The following is a 14,633-nucleotide window of genomic DNA, read 5'->3' as shown; positions in this document are numbered from 1 at the left end:
ACCCTTTTTTCTTAGAGTGTAGACGTACTCACTAGTTAGCCGTATATCAGTGGCACTATACCATGTTGATTTTTACTCGCATTCTCAAGGCTATAGTATCGTAGCTAGTGCTAAATTTCGTACTCAGTAACGAGATCTTGCTTCGAGACTTGAACACGTGCTGGTATACTGACCAAGTGAAAATTGACTCCGTACTCAAATGCAGTGGGCGTAGCTATATGATTTGGCGCCCTGGTGCAAGAGTAGAAAATTGCGCCCCCCATGCACTACTGAAAGAAAAATCAATTGCGCGCGAAGTTCGCGATTTTTTTTTGTTATACTTTTCGGGCAAGTCGTATACAGCCACCCCCCCCCCCTAAATCAAATTGTGCTCCTTCGCCTATGATATTTCCACCTTTCGAAATCTACTGCCTTGGAACTATATTAGAGAAAACGGTCGAAATGGACTGAAAAGAAATCACAATCTATAAGTATAAATTTGCTAATAAAAACAACTACATTCAGTTCAGATTCTTATTAGTACCTGGAAAATATTCATGCCTGACGACATACATCAATTTCGTCATGTTTTTCTATAAGTGCTTTTCTTGTTTACTCTCATTCTCCCATTTCAGCGCCCCCCTAAACCCGGCGCCCGGGGCCGACGTGCCCTCACTTGATCCCCTAGCTACGCCACTGCTCAAATGCACTTACTATATGATCCAGCTTCCTGGAGTAACAGCTGAGTGTGACCACTCGAATGTTATAATTTGATCAACCTTACCTCGAGAGAAGTTATTGTAATAAGGATTACGCTAACAGTAGGCATATATGGATATATTTGTTCGCTTTAAGATAAGCGTTACATTATCTGCCAACGGTATAGCCTATCCCTTTAAGTGCTGCGACCGGGATTTCACTTTATATAGTCGGTATGATCAATTTCGGGCCCGCGCCAGGTCTAAGCCTTCTCTACTCATTATAGACTAACGCTGTGCACGATATGTAGGTAGGTATTGAAGAATCTATATATATATAAATTATGTGCCGTTTACACCTTGCGTGCTTCTGAACACAAGAAAGAATTCCATTTCGCTTCAACAAAGAAAATATTGGCACTCAATAGATCGCTCAACCAGAACTGCGTATTCAACTACATAGGAAATATTATTATGCATAACTGAAAACCATATTATCTCGTTTTAATTGGCGGCCGGTTTGGTAACTAGGTGGGGAACAAACCACGATACACACAGCCTTGAGCACGGCGATTTTGGAGATTAGGCAGTGGCATTGCAAAGGGTTTTTGAGTCATTATTTTGTATATGCATAGGCTTGGATGGTAGGTGAAGTTAAGTTGGAGGATATTATGGGGTTGGGGAAAATTTCATTTGCCATTTTTATATAGATGCAGCCTCTGTGTAAATTTGGACTCTTTGAATGTAAGTCGGAGAGGTGGGGAGGGGGGCGCTGTCCCCGCCACTGAGTCGGCAACTTGTTACTCATCCGAGGTGATAAAGACCGCATGCATCTGGTCTGGGTAGTGTTATCAATGTAGGGCATAGCTAAACGTCACTGTTTTAGGTGGACAGTGGACTCGGTGTTTTTCAAGCGGGCAGGCGCATAACTTATCTCTAATAAATAAGACTTACATTTTTGTCATTTTTTTGCATGCTATCCCGCTTAATCACGGATAAGCTAAGGCTGTTGTATTATCTGAAAAGGGTGGCCGGTGTGTATCGATTTTATAGCTTAAAGTGGTGGTTGTGGAATGAGAAATTTGTTGTGCCCCCCCCCCCGCGTTTTGGAGGCTTCCTATCCCCTGACTATGATTCTACCTCTCCCATTCCCCACCCCAGCAAGGGTCAAAGCATATTGGCAACACGGTTAAATTTAATGGTCACGAAATATGAGTCTTCAAATGGTGAATTTGTTTAATGCATCTGGCAATAATATATGACAAGATCATACATATTTGCTGTGTTCCTTTATTATTGCGCAATCTGGCATCAGTATGTGTTCATCGAAGGAAATATTCATACAAAAGTTTGCATTTGTGTCGTCTGCAATTTCAAGGAAGTTGCAACTACAAACGTTCACCGACACCGGAGGCAGGGTGGATGTGTATCCCCAATTTATTTTCAGAATAACAACTTTTACGCCGCCGTGATACCGTCACAGGTGGCAATTTAAAACCAGTGAATTTGGTGGTCTGATAGTACTGGCCGCCCGATCTGAAAGTGGACCAGCTGGCAGCTGTGTCTGGGTCCATGCAAAGTACGATCCTTGGATAACATATATACAAGAAGAGATGTTTTCACATGACTTTTATGTTCAACCTAATGACGGGGAGTGAAATGAATTACGGATATTTGCATGATTTCCAATTGGCCTGGTTGAAGTTGAGAGACGTTGGACCAAAATGTGATCTAAATAAATCTAAAATAAAGTTAGTGTTAGGACAAGTTCGAGTTTCCGTTGTGTCGCTCAAGTACTTACTTAAAACAGGTAGTTATTATTCCATAACAACTTCGTGCTTTAAATTACAGAAGTAAAGTATGTTCAGTATTTTTACGCAAAGTTGTGGTAGACTTGGAAGTTTCACATTTCACCATGGGTTTCCTCTTCCAGTTACGGTTATACACACGTGTCCACGGTAACATGAACAGAATTTATAATTAACAGAACGTTCGAACTTCAAAGCCCTATCGTTTGTTTCCCTGTTCGTAGGTCCAGGCCTAGGTTAGCTTCAAGTATAACAGTTAAGTGTATGTAAAATTTAGGCCTAAAGTTAGGTTAAGTTTTAATACTTCAAAGGAAAATATACTTCGAAGGCCACAACTTCATCAAACTTCCAAAGTTCAATCGAAGTAGCCTAAATCGAATTTACTTGTGGCCCTCTAAGGTTACATGTTATTTGTTAAGGTTTTAATTATGTTTCAGAATAACTTGGGTAAAATGCCATTCTGCCATTTCTCCATCTGTTCCATTGATGCTTTACAGTCAGTAACAAGAATATATGACATGAAAGTTTGCTTTTTGTGCCAGTCGGCAACATTAATTAAGATATCAGAATTGATAGGTATCTGTCTTGTCCACGGTAATGTTCTGACTCAAATCAACTGAGTAGCCCAATTGCTTTGTGCAAAACCTTGTAGTCTTGTCACTAGCCAGAAAGTATATAAATATCCCATGATTTCAAGGTCACAATGGGTATGTTGAGGCAGTGTTATGGAACAACACACTGGTTGAGGTATATGTTGAATTGATCTCATGATTGTTTGAATCTTTGATCAGCATATTCAGTCTGAACTGCAGACTGTAGGACTAGATAGCATTCACACTGAAGGTCAGCACATTGGTAATTGCTGGAATGCATTGGTTTAATTCTGTTTGTGTTGTGAAGGCAGGCGCGAAGCCAGGTATTTACCAAGGGAGGGGCGAACCTCTAGGCAACTATCAGAGTCGTAGATTCTACATTGAAACTATCTAAGCGTAGCGCCACCATGGTTGGCGCTACGCGCTCAAGAAAATTTTGGCTGAAAATGCCTCCCAGGTTGCTGGAAATGGCACTTCCCAGGCCTTGTAAGTTGCATCTTAGCTTGAAATTACTAGCGATATCATAAAAACATTCACAAAAATATGGTCAAAGGGGGGGCGGTCGCCCCCTTTGCCCCCCCTTGGCTACGCGCCTGTGTGAAGGGCGGAGAGTAAGAACTTATGAAGAGCAATTACAACACATATGGTTGAATATGTACTGAATGCCTATCTCTTGAACTTCATTTAACACATCACTAAACACTTTGAATGAGCTACAAAATTACTCATGCATAACATTAAATGGACCAATCATCATCCCCTTAACAACAAATTTAAATGTGGATGTCCTAAAGGAATGACATATATCTGTCACACAAATCGTGCCACTAAAATCGTCCAAAAATTTAGTGTTATGCTTGATCTATGACGAATAGTTACTGTTCAAAAAACCTGTTGACCTGTATGGAGTGAACACATTGTCTTGTTGGTGTTATAAAGTTACATATTTCACTGAAGTGACTTGCAGTGAATTACTTGAAGCACTCTCTAAAGGAACACCTGTTTTGCCAAGATTTGTTCTGAACACAAATAATCAAGCAAATAGAATAATTTTATTATCTTCTGAAAGAGAAATTTTATATCTCTCCAAATCCATTTCAAGTAAATGCAAGCGGAGAGGAACAATTTTGTCAAAACCCACAAGTGTTCTAAAATGGGTAATTTAATTACTGTGAACATTGTTCTTTGTACTAATTGATTGATTAGGGCACAGTTAAGTCCTTCTCGTCTAGCGTTTTAACAAAAATCCTTTTTTTGTTTCAAGCTTAGAAAACAAAGAAAGTATAGTGAAAGTATAGTGAAATATCAATTAGTTGAAGTTGTGTTCCCATATATGATGCAGTACTTACTTAGCAAGGGCGTAGGAACCGGGGGAGCTGGGGGGGCGTCAGCCCCCCCAGTGAAAAATATGGTGGGGCAGAAGTATCATTCCTCCCCCCGCTTCGCAAGTCAGAAAACCCCTTTTTCATTTCCAAATGAGAAACAAAATCTCATTTGGAGCACCAAATTGCATCTAAGGCCAGGTGAAAATGCAAATTATTTACAAAATGGAGTGGGTGTTGAAGTGTGCTATATTGCACCAAATTGCATCTGAGGCCACCTGGAAATGCCAAAAAATTACACCCCCTCCCCTTAGACCCCTCCCCAGGCCGGCCATCAGTCTTCAGCCCCCCCACTCAAAAGTACCTTCCTATGCCACTGGTACTAAGATAGTTAAAAAGATGTTTCTCACACTGCAGCTCATAGTTGCAATGAAAGAATGAAAGGAATCAATCTGTTGTCCATAGAGCATGTCACAATTCCCAGATATAAGAAGAGTTAAGAAACCAATTGTGAGATGCATTAACAGGGTATTAATGGCTTCTCCTTTTTACTAGGGCATTTGTGAAACAGACTTATTATGAACAATACCGTTTGTTCATGAACTTGTTATGTGTAGACACAACTATTTCTGACCAGGTATAAACTGGTGGAGCAACTTACCACCCCGGAAATAACTAATAGTGGAACCTGAGTACTTAAAAGGCAAAGAAGTGACGTTTGTACCTGTACATGGAGAACATTAAACTTGATGATCAGTATGGCATCCATGATAAACTGGTATCCGGATTAGTTCAAAGTAAATTACATCCATTCAATATACCTGCTTGCATCCTAGCTTGGATAGGACCATCACTGGACATGTAGGAAGTATTGGATTCATTTGTGCATGCAGTGTTTGGACTCATGGAAATGTAAATATTGGGGAAATGTGCCAAAGTGTCTGATGCGCATTAAGGCATCATGTTCATACGTATGCCATACGTTTGAACAATAATTTGTCAGGACAAAGTTACTTCAAAATCAATTCTAAAGGCAATTTGCAGGTGGAGTGAGAATGATCAGGCAAACTTCTGTTTACAAGTTAACAGAGAAATTGTTGTTTTTAAACCCAGATACAGTGTTTCGTCATGTTGGTATTTGTTGATAAAGATGTCTTTTCCTTTCTTTTTTCTTTCCATTTGCAGTCATCATGGGACCATAGCAAATTTGGTGCAAATGGCCAAACTGTCAGTAAGTACAATCTTTGTTTTTAAGATGGCAGCCTTGAATGTAGTTCATTGACTTAAATTCTTACATTATCTAATTCTTTATCTGAGGATAAATCTACATTATCATAGGAACGTAAAGCTTTTGAAGAACATCTACCATATCTTAACAGACCACCTACTGTGCTGAACTTCCTGGCATACCAGAGGGTTTATAGCCAGCGAAAATATATGTTACATTTCAAACAAGGCCGTGGCTATTCTTACGACCAGGAGTAACAATTATTTATAAACTATTCTTACGACATCGGCGAATTTCTGGTTAGGCATGCGCATGCAGTAAAGTAAATAAAGCAACTGCTCATGCTGTTGGCGTAACCCTAACCCTAAACCGCCCTAGCCCTAACTGGAAATTATTGTTACTCCTGGTCGTAAAAATAGCCACATTAAAGCAACTGCGCATGTGTAACCGGAAATTATTGTTACTCTTAGTCGTAAAAATAGCCACTTTGTTTAAACAACCAGATCTTAAGCCATTGGGACCATTGCTTAGAAATTTTGCTTCTCAGTTTTTTTTTGGTTATAATTTTCCTACACAGCCATCACCGGAATTTTCCTGGACACTGATTCAAATGCCTTCATCCTTGAAAGAACAACAGCCAGCAGTTATTCTATTGCCGGTGTTTCTGGCGCCACTAGTGCAGCTGGTGGGACAATCGCAGGTACCGACTTGTGGCAGCTGGACGTGTTCTTGACCACTGGACTCAGGCAAAATCCAGACCTGTCACCCGGTGCCAAAATACAAGCGATTGCAAACCCCATCCCTACCATTCTTAACAATCCTGCTCCAGGTGAGGTGCTAAGGTTTGATAATGTGCCAGTAATGTTCGACCTGACGTCTGTCACGTGTGACTCCGTGGATCTGATCTGCGTCAACATCCTCATGAACCCTGCGACCAGTACAGCCTTTCAACTTGTGCCGGCCGACGCACCAGGTTGCATTGAAATTGTTTGCAGAGGTCAGTATGAAACATCAAGCTATGACCTAGTTTGTGGGTAAAAACCAGTGCTCGCTGTCTTGTTTCTCTTAATTGTATTTTCTCTTAAAGGCATTGAAGACTGTCCCCAAACCATGTGCGGCCATCTGAAAAAGTTAACTTTCTGTTGCTTGCAAGTGACGTTTTGTTTGTGTCGCTACAAAATGCAGACAGTAATGAAACATGTTACCTTGTTATCTTTAGCTGGACCTGAGATGTCCATCGCTGTAACGTTTGTACACTGTGCTGTGGGTATTGACCGCAGCTGTATGTACTGACTTTACACTAGTGTCTAATTACCGACGGTAGCAAGCTGTGTGTGTATTTTCTGGGATAGATGGTGGTGTCTTACACTTCTGTTACACCTCATTCGAAACTAGGTCAGATTACCGGTATTTGACGTTTGCTTTTATTGGGAAAAGTCATCACCATTTTACATCTTCAATATTTTTGGAAAGAATATCCTTTTTTTGTTACCAAAAATGTTTTATGTGAGATGTTTAGTTTCTCCAACTGTATTGGTGATTATGTAAAGTATTACGATTTTCTAAGTTTGTTACATAATAACTTCAAGTATGAGATTTCTATTCAATTTCTTCTGCACTCTGCTCAGTCTTAAATTACTTAGTAGCTGGTCTACAAATTTTATTTTTAAATAATCACTTATCATTCACCATGTTGTGGTGTTTTAATTAAAATTAAGATAAATTGAAGATAAATTTAGATGAAATGAATCTATAAACAGTTAATTTCTTGGAAATATTTCCTCGAAACTCATAGGGACAAAAGATCATCTGCTGGTTAAAGATGATGCTCAAGTTTAGACATGAAATTAAAAGAATTTTCTCCTCATATTTGTTTTTTTCTTGTGTACTTTTTATATTCAAGGTGTGGTCGTTGATCGAGTAGAACCGTTACTTACAAACAGAGACAATCTTATGCAAGGAGATGCATCTAATGAATTAAATTTGGTGATTCAACTAACAGCTAATAGCATGTATGGCTCCGTGCAAGGTAATGTTCTTTAAATTTTCTTTCAACCTGTCTCTACTCTTTACATTGAGTTAAGATTTGAGGGCGTTGTGGTCAAGTGGTTAAGGCAGTGGACTTGTGATCTAAGGATTACAGGTTAGAGCCCTGGCCAGATCATTGCCTTGTATCCTTGGGCAAGGCGCTTTATCTCCATTGCCTCTCTTCACCCAGGTGTATAAATGGGGACCTGGTACGAGGTAACTTGTAAATATAGTTGCGTGTGCCGGTTTGTGGCTGCACCCTATGGGAAGTCCCCCGGGGGACACATGGTTGTGGTGCACTGTGGTGCCCCAGGAGAGATTGATTGAATTGTGCACACTTTGGTGTGAAGGTGTGTCAAGTTACCAATGACCAGGGTTGTAAAGTCGTGTGAGAGGGCCTTGGCCCTGAACAAGACTGTAAACCTAAATAAATAAATAGATTTGACCTTTGAATGAGGCAGTGGTACGTTGACAACCAAAGTAAACTGTCAAAACACACTTAGGGCAGATCCAGGATTTCTCTAAAAGAGGAGAGCATACTGTGAACATGAGGTAGTTGAAGCCAAGTCTTGGATTTTTGTGCATTCTCCCCACTCAGAAAAATGAAAATTGTTGTAAGGGGGAGGGTGGGGGGGAGGGGGTGTAGGCTGTACACACTCTTAATCTGTGGCTCCAAAGGATGCATACGAATATGGAATCATTCAAAAGTGTAAAATGTCACTATCACTTTATTTAGCAAACAACATTTTCAGGTCCTCAGACAGAAATATTTATGATTTGATTGAGACATTGTTTTTAGAGTGTAATACTTGTTGAAGGAACTGGTCTGTATCTGCATAGCTTACGCCGCGGCTCGGTGACCAGTTACAACTGCAACTGTAGCCTATGCAAAATATGGTCCAAGTTGAAGAAGAAGGAATCTTAAAAGCATACGTAATTGATGCTTCCTCCTAACCACCTGATTCATCATACCCCATGAGAACAATTAGGGATGGTGAGGTTGAATACTCCCTAGACTATAGCATCCATGTCATAGTAGTCTATGTACAGTGGGTGAGTGAATGAGCATGCTGATACACTCCCCGCTCTAAAACCCATGGGCAAACTGAAATGTTGGGGTGTGAGTCTTATCAGTTGATATGTTAATATATCTTGTAAACTGAATGTTGCGCTTTAATTATGATACTGGCATCTGTGTCCTAAGCATATAACAAATAAGAATGTTCATGCTACTACTGTATTTCTGATGGAATGATATGACAAGAAATTTTTTTTCAAGGAGGTGCCTTGTCATAATAGTTATATACATTTTCCACCAAATACAATTCCTTGTATCCTACTTAATATGAGATGACTTCAGACAAAATGTTAACTTTGATATAAGGCCAAGATGAAAAGGCAAATTTGAGTGCTGAATATATATATATATATATATATATATATATATATATATATATATATATATATATATATATATATATATATAGGAACTTCAAGGGATAAAAAGCAAAATCAACTTATTTTGTCAGTTATACTAATGTATAACAAACATTACCTTTCTCTAATTCTAACACTTTTGGCTACAAAATCCCAAAATATCATGATTTAGTTTACATATCAGGTCCTACTGGTAGTAGGTTTGTATGTAATTGTATCCCAATATGTGTTATCAGAGATGTGTGCCTGAGCAGTACACTAGCGTTTAGGTAAACTTTTTTGTTTTGGACACTAGCTTTGTATGTACAGTAGCTGTCGGTGTTGAACACTAGCATAAAAGGTGGATGTTTGTGTTCTTAGATGGATACCAATTTCCTAAAGCAGTTCGATAAACCTGTTTCGTACATTCTTGGTATCAAACGTATCAAACAATTTGACAAATTAAAGGCAATATTTCATAATGTAGGGTCTTGTATTTTTTGTTGGCAGGGACTAGGCTGACAGAAGTTGAGGTGTTTGGTAACCTTCAGCCCGATGGTAGAGGAGAAAAGTATCCAGCTACATATACCCCTTCAACAGCAGTACATGGAATACAAAATGACGGTGTTTCTGTATTGCCACAGGTAGTAAACCTGATGATGCATTTTTGCTAGAAAAACCATAGTAGTCATTATGGTCCTTGAAACTGTTAACTTGCATCAAAAGCAGATGCAGTGGAGCCAGAGGAACAGAGGTTCCCCTCCCTCTCCCCTCGCTCTCCACAAATATTTTGGAAAACCTTCAAAAGTGACCCATTTATTAATAAGGATTGTCCAATTTTCATTGCTTTAATTAAAATGTTCTGTTTTGTTTAGAAAATAATAAAAAAAGTAATGAAAATGTGACCTTTTTGTTAAAAATTACTGGAATCTGTGGGAGAGCATGCACATAGTGTCCAACCCCATAACCCCTCCTCCCCCCCCCCCCCCCGCCATAAATTTGATATGAAATGATAGGTTACAGTTTGGAGACAAAAAGTTGAACTTTGAGAAAAAAAGCTCAAATGTTAGTAAAAAGTTTAAAATTTTCAAGAATAAGTCGAAACTTTCAAAAACTAGTGGCAAATATGAGGTAAAGTAAAACGAAGTCTTGATATAAAAAAATTCAAAGTCTTTGATAAAATGTTGAACTTTTCTCCATCTTCGATGAAAGTTGAATCTTTAGTAGCTTCTTATACCTCTCTCTTCTTCAGTATAAGGAATCTGTGATTGATGTTTGTTTATCAATTCTCCCTTCCCCCCCCTTGAGTGTCTTATATATGATAATATTTTTTTCTTTTGATTAACCACTTTTCTTTATCAACCAACTTCTTTTTGAACACTTTTGAATAGGTTACTGCAACACTCAATCTGTTGTCGGTGGGTTGCAATCAACTCTCCTATGTATGCGTGGATGTGAGGAAGGCTGCTAACCCTTTGCCTCCCTACACTCTTGAGTTTCAGCCCCCAGAAGCGAGTGTTGCATGCAGGGAAATCGGTTGTACAGGTACATTTATTATAAACAGAGGCAACTTGTTGTGCAAAGAAATTTAAGGTTCAAAGTAAAGACCGATTGACGAAACCAGTGTTTTTTTTAGCATGAAACAAAGAGAAATTAAAATGGAAAAGAGAAAAAGGAAAAATAAAGACCTTCTTTTGTTCTAATTCAGCATGCTGTTGTACAGATGCCAAAGAAAGGTAAAAGTTTAACCCTGGAAGGATACCCAGCTATACATGGTTGACATTTACTCTGAATAAGTCAGTTGGTTAGTTCCCATAATATATCACCACCGACACTGACCCACTTCTGAACTCTATATTTATCTTAATATTAATAAGGATAATGATAAGTAATAATAATGACAATAAAAACATCTAAATCTCCAAAATTCAGAAAAATAACTGTTCACAGCAATGAGCAACTGAAATAACTGCCGGAAAAGACAAGTCCTAATTTACTGTTCAAACCAATTTTACATTAGGGACTGGTTTTAAATGGTAAAGAGTTCCAAGAGACAACTTAAACATTTCTGTTTGATTCCTAGTTTCTTTTTTTTCGCTTGGTTTCCTTTGTCTCTTTCCTACTATGTAAAGCGCTTTGAAACCCTGAATTAAGCGCTGAATTAAGCGCTATATTAAAATGTAATTTATAATTATTCTTTGAGACGATGGCGGTGCCTACAGAAGCAGTGGACCGTCTCCAAAATGTGTTCATTTTGTTAGACTGTGGCTCAGATTGCTCCAACAATATTTTGTATACGTGACAGTCTTGGCAACCCAGTGTAACATTAGTCTCACAACTGTTTATTACATATAATGGACCTTGAATATCTGTTTCTGATCAAGTATTGAATGAGTTGAGACTCTCTCAAATTCACAGGCTTCAATGGGGGGGGGGGTCTTCCTTACCCCTGCACCTCACCTTGTGTAATTTGAGGTGACTTTCATTTTAAAGAGGTGGTGGGAAGGAGGTGTGGGAAATGTGTGTGGGGCAGGTTTGTATATTGGGGCTATTTCCAGATAATAATGAGAGGAAAAAAAAAATTTGGTGAAATTTACAAAACAGTCACCATATCCTTTCCCTCATATGGTTTGGGGTGATTTGTACTATCCCTTGCAAACTTCAGGAAATGTCGAAAGAATATCTTGGTACGATACAGCACTCTGTGACTATAATAGTATATCTACAGTGTTTGGTGGTATGGAAAAAAAGGGCAGTCCTCCTTTGGGCTTAAAATGATGATCACTAACGGATGTCTTGGTAAACCACAGAAAGAAAAAAAAGCAGCAGAATATTTGGCTATAAGTTACATCGTCTCCCAGGTCAAGCATCCATACTTTCCCTTTATTTTTGCATCAAAATGTCACTCTTTCTTCAAGTGCGGCAGAACAACAAAGTGTATAACGTAATCATGCACGTTTGCTTTTGATTTTGTAAGGATTGATAGTGACAGGTGGTTCGTTTACGAGCAGTCCACTGGGAGAGTACAAAGCGAGCCATTCAGTGACCATTCAGACCATCACGTTTGCATCTGATAGTAATGGGGGATCCGTGGCAGCGAATGCCGGAGGACTTTGGTCGATAGAGATTGCAGTAGCAGATGGTGCTAGGACTGTCTTGGATGCGAGCAGAACCATTGCTGTGATTCCTCCAGGTAGGTTTAATCTGTTTATTTCATCAAATCATCTGCCTATTTCGATACTAAGATTACTACGATCCTGTCAAACCAAATTGATATACATGCAAGTTTGCATAAAATGCAGTATCCTAAGTTTACATGCTGTAAAAGTAAACTCTTTTCCACATTTGTTGTGGAAGTGCAAGAGATATTCCAGAGGCTTATTTTGATTTCTTTCCTAAAATGATTATGCATCTTTAGGTGACGACCACACCCTCATAGCATTTTTGTTTTGACGAACATGTGAATTTTCCACTCTTGTGTGATATATTGTGAATGCATCTGGCAACAACTGAGTGAATGATGTCACCACTTTCAATATAACATCTCTTTATAATATTCAATTCCCTAAAATATTTCTACAAAACAGTTGCCTAAAAATTCTAAATGCTGAGGACATTGAGAGCTATTTAAGCCAAAGTTACAAAAGGTATTACATTTTATTGTTTACATCAACAAAAAAGATGATAATAGGAAAGAACAAACTACCAAGATGGTATGACAGACCAGCTCTTGTAATCGCCGAGAGGATAGTAATTGATTAATTAATTAATTAATTAGCCGGTTAACAATGGTGAGCCTATACTAAATCAACCATATCTTGAGATAGAAACAAGGTACGGAGATAAGAATTTCAACTTACAGTGTGGAATATATTACTCTTGTAGATGAGTGTTAATACACATATATCCATTTCTTCAATATATGAAAGGGCTGACATTAAGTCACTTTTCATCATCACCAAACTTGGCCAGTTCATTTTCTTTATAATGATTGACTTTACATGTCATAATGGAAGTTTGTATTTGATTTTACAGGGCAGGATGGGAGAGGATTTTTAGCTGGAGGGATGCTTACGTTCTCCGGAATAACAGCAACGATGAATCTTAGCCCATATGAATGTAGTGAAATGCAATTTGTCGTTGTAAGACTCCTGAAGAACGACAACTCCCCGGTTGATTTCACCTTTAGTGGAGGAATTTTGTTTGAAGACGCTACTTGCAACGGTATGACAATGTTTCTGATATTCTTTTATGTGATTATATTAACATCAATTGTGTGGCGTAATTTTAGTCTGGGGAATTTCCTCTTGATTCATCCAAATGGGGAGGGGGGGGGGGGAGAGAGGGGAAGGGTTTGAGGTTATTTTAAGTATGGTTTATTGTTTTGCGTTGCAAACCATTTGGTCAAGTTGAAATAGCTTTTTAAGTTTTATGACATGTAGAATGGGTTCGGTCTTTAGGCTCTATCTGTAGGTGTGATGTGTGGGTATCTGTGTATGGTTGTGATTAATTTACAACTAATTTCTGTAATACGACCAAACCAGAACTGTCTCTGCATAAGTAATATGCACAAATAGGATTTGTTAAATAAGGCTCGAATTGACTTTAAAGATACATGACACATTTATTCTATAACATGAAAAATTCAAGTATAGCTTATGTGTTAACACCGAGGGGGGAGAGGGGAGGAGGGAGGGGGTGGGTGTTTGTGGGAGAGTTACAGAAGGGTGTCCTGGGATACATAAACCCTCCCCATCTCCATGTAGTCATTTTACCATCCCAACCTTGATTCTTTCTGCTTTGATCATTTTTTTCTCTGTTTTTTGTAAAGGCCTCACCATCACAAGTGCCCGCGTGTCTCAGTCGTCTGTCACATCAAACGGGTTCCCTTTGCAGGAGTTGACCGGCGGTCAGCAGATGGTCTTCGATGTAACTTTTGGGACAGACCCGCGTTACGGCAGTGTCCGAGGTTCCGACCTCTGGGTCTTACAGGTAGCCATTAGTAATGCACCTAGCCCAGATATTACTACTTTGAATCCGGCAGAGGCAACGCTAACTATGGCACAAAGGAACCTGGACGTGGAAGGAGGAAACGATCTGTCATTTTTGGACACGACTGTAAGTCCTCATTATTTGCATCCCAATGTCATATTTTTTTTAACACACTCGCGGGTATTTAGCATATTGATTCAAACGAAGATTGAACTTTCCAATCTCTTGTATCAGACTTGGAGAGGAGCATGCTTGTTTGGTGAATAGGTCAAAATATGGTTCGTGAGCCTGCCATGGCTACAGTACTGCAGAAGAGGTCGCTTGTCACACAATTTGCAACCGTTCCAGAGGAAAGATCTTTAGTCCAGCTACCTCTTTGTAAAGGCTCAGTATGTGTCTCTTAGATGAAGACTTTATGAAACCTGAAAAGAACAAATTATTTGAAACATTACTAAAGGTTACTTACAATTACAGACATTAACTTCAAACATGATCAGGCATGTTTTAGTGGAGTGTGGTGCAACATGAAAGGGAAGATGTTATTGAATTTTCCAGATATGTAACTGTAT

General features: G+C 39.0%; 1 protein-coding gene across 1 annotated transcript in view; it reads left to right on the top strand.

Annotated features, from left to right (window-relative positions):
* Nucleotides 1-14,633, top strand: part of LOC139964500 (uncharacterized) — an 81,329-nt gene that overhangs the window by 12,360 nt on the left and 54,336 nt on the right. The window contains exons 2-9 of the mRNA XM_071966093.1: nt 5,586-5,631; nt 6,206-6,625; nt 7,532-7,657; nt 9,583-9,716; nt 10,464-10,617; nt 12,050-12,265; nt 13,108-13,296; nt 13,904-14,190. Of these exons, the coding sequence (XP_071822194.1) occupies nt 5,586-5,631; nt 6,206-6,625; nt 7,532-7,657; nt 9,583-9,716; nt 10,464-10,617; nt 12,050-12,265; nt 13,108-13,296; nt 13,904-14,190 (1,572 nt within the window). The remainder of the gene's footprint in view (nt 1-5,585; nt 5,632-6,205; nt 6,626-7,531; nt 7,658-9,582; nt 9,717-10,463; nt 10,618-12,049; nt 12,266-13,107; nt 13,297-13,903; nt 14,191-14,633) is intronic.

This window comes from Apostichopus japonicus, chromosome 23, assembly GCF_037975245.1.
Source record: "Apostichopus japonicus isolate 1M-3 chromosome 23, ASM3797524v1, whole genome shotgun sequence".
NCBI classification, from domain to species: domain Eukaryota; kingdom Metazoa; phylum Echinodermata; class Holothuroidea; order Aspidochirotida; family Stichopodidae; genus Apostichopus; species Apostichopus japonicus.
The sequence above is the reverse complement of the archived record's forward strand: the minus strand, read 5'-3'. Positions and strand labels throughout refer to the sequence as shown.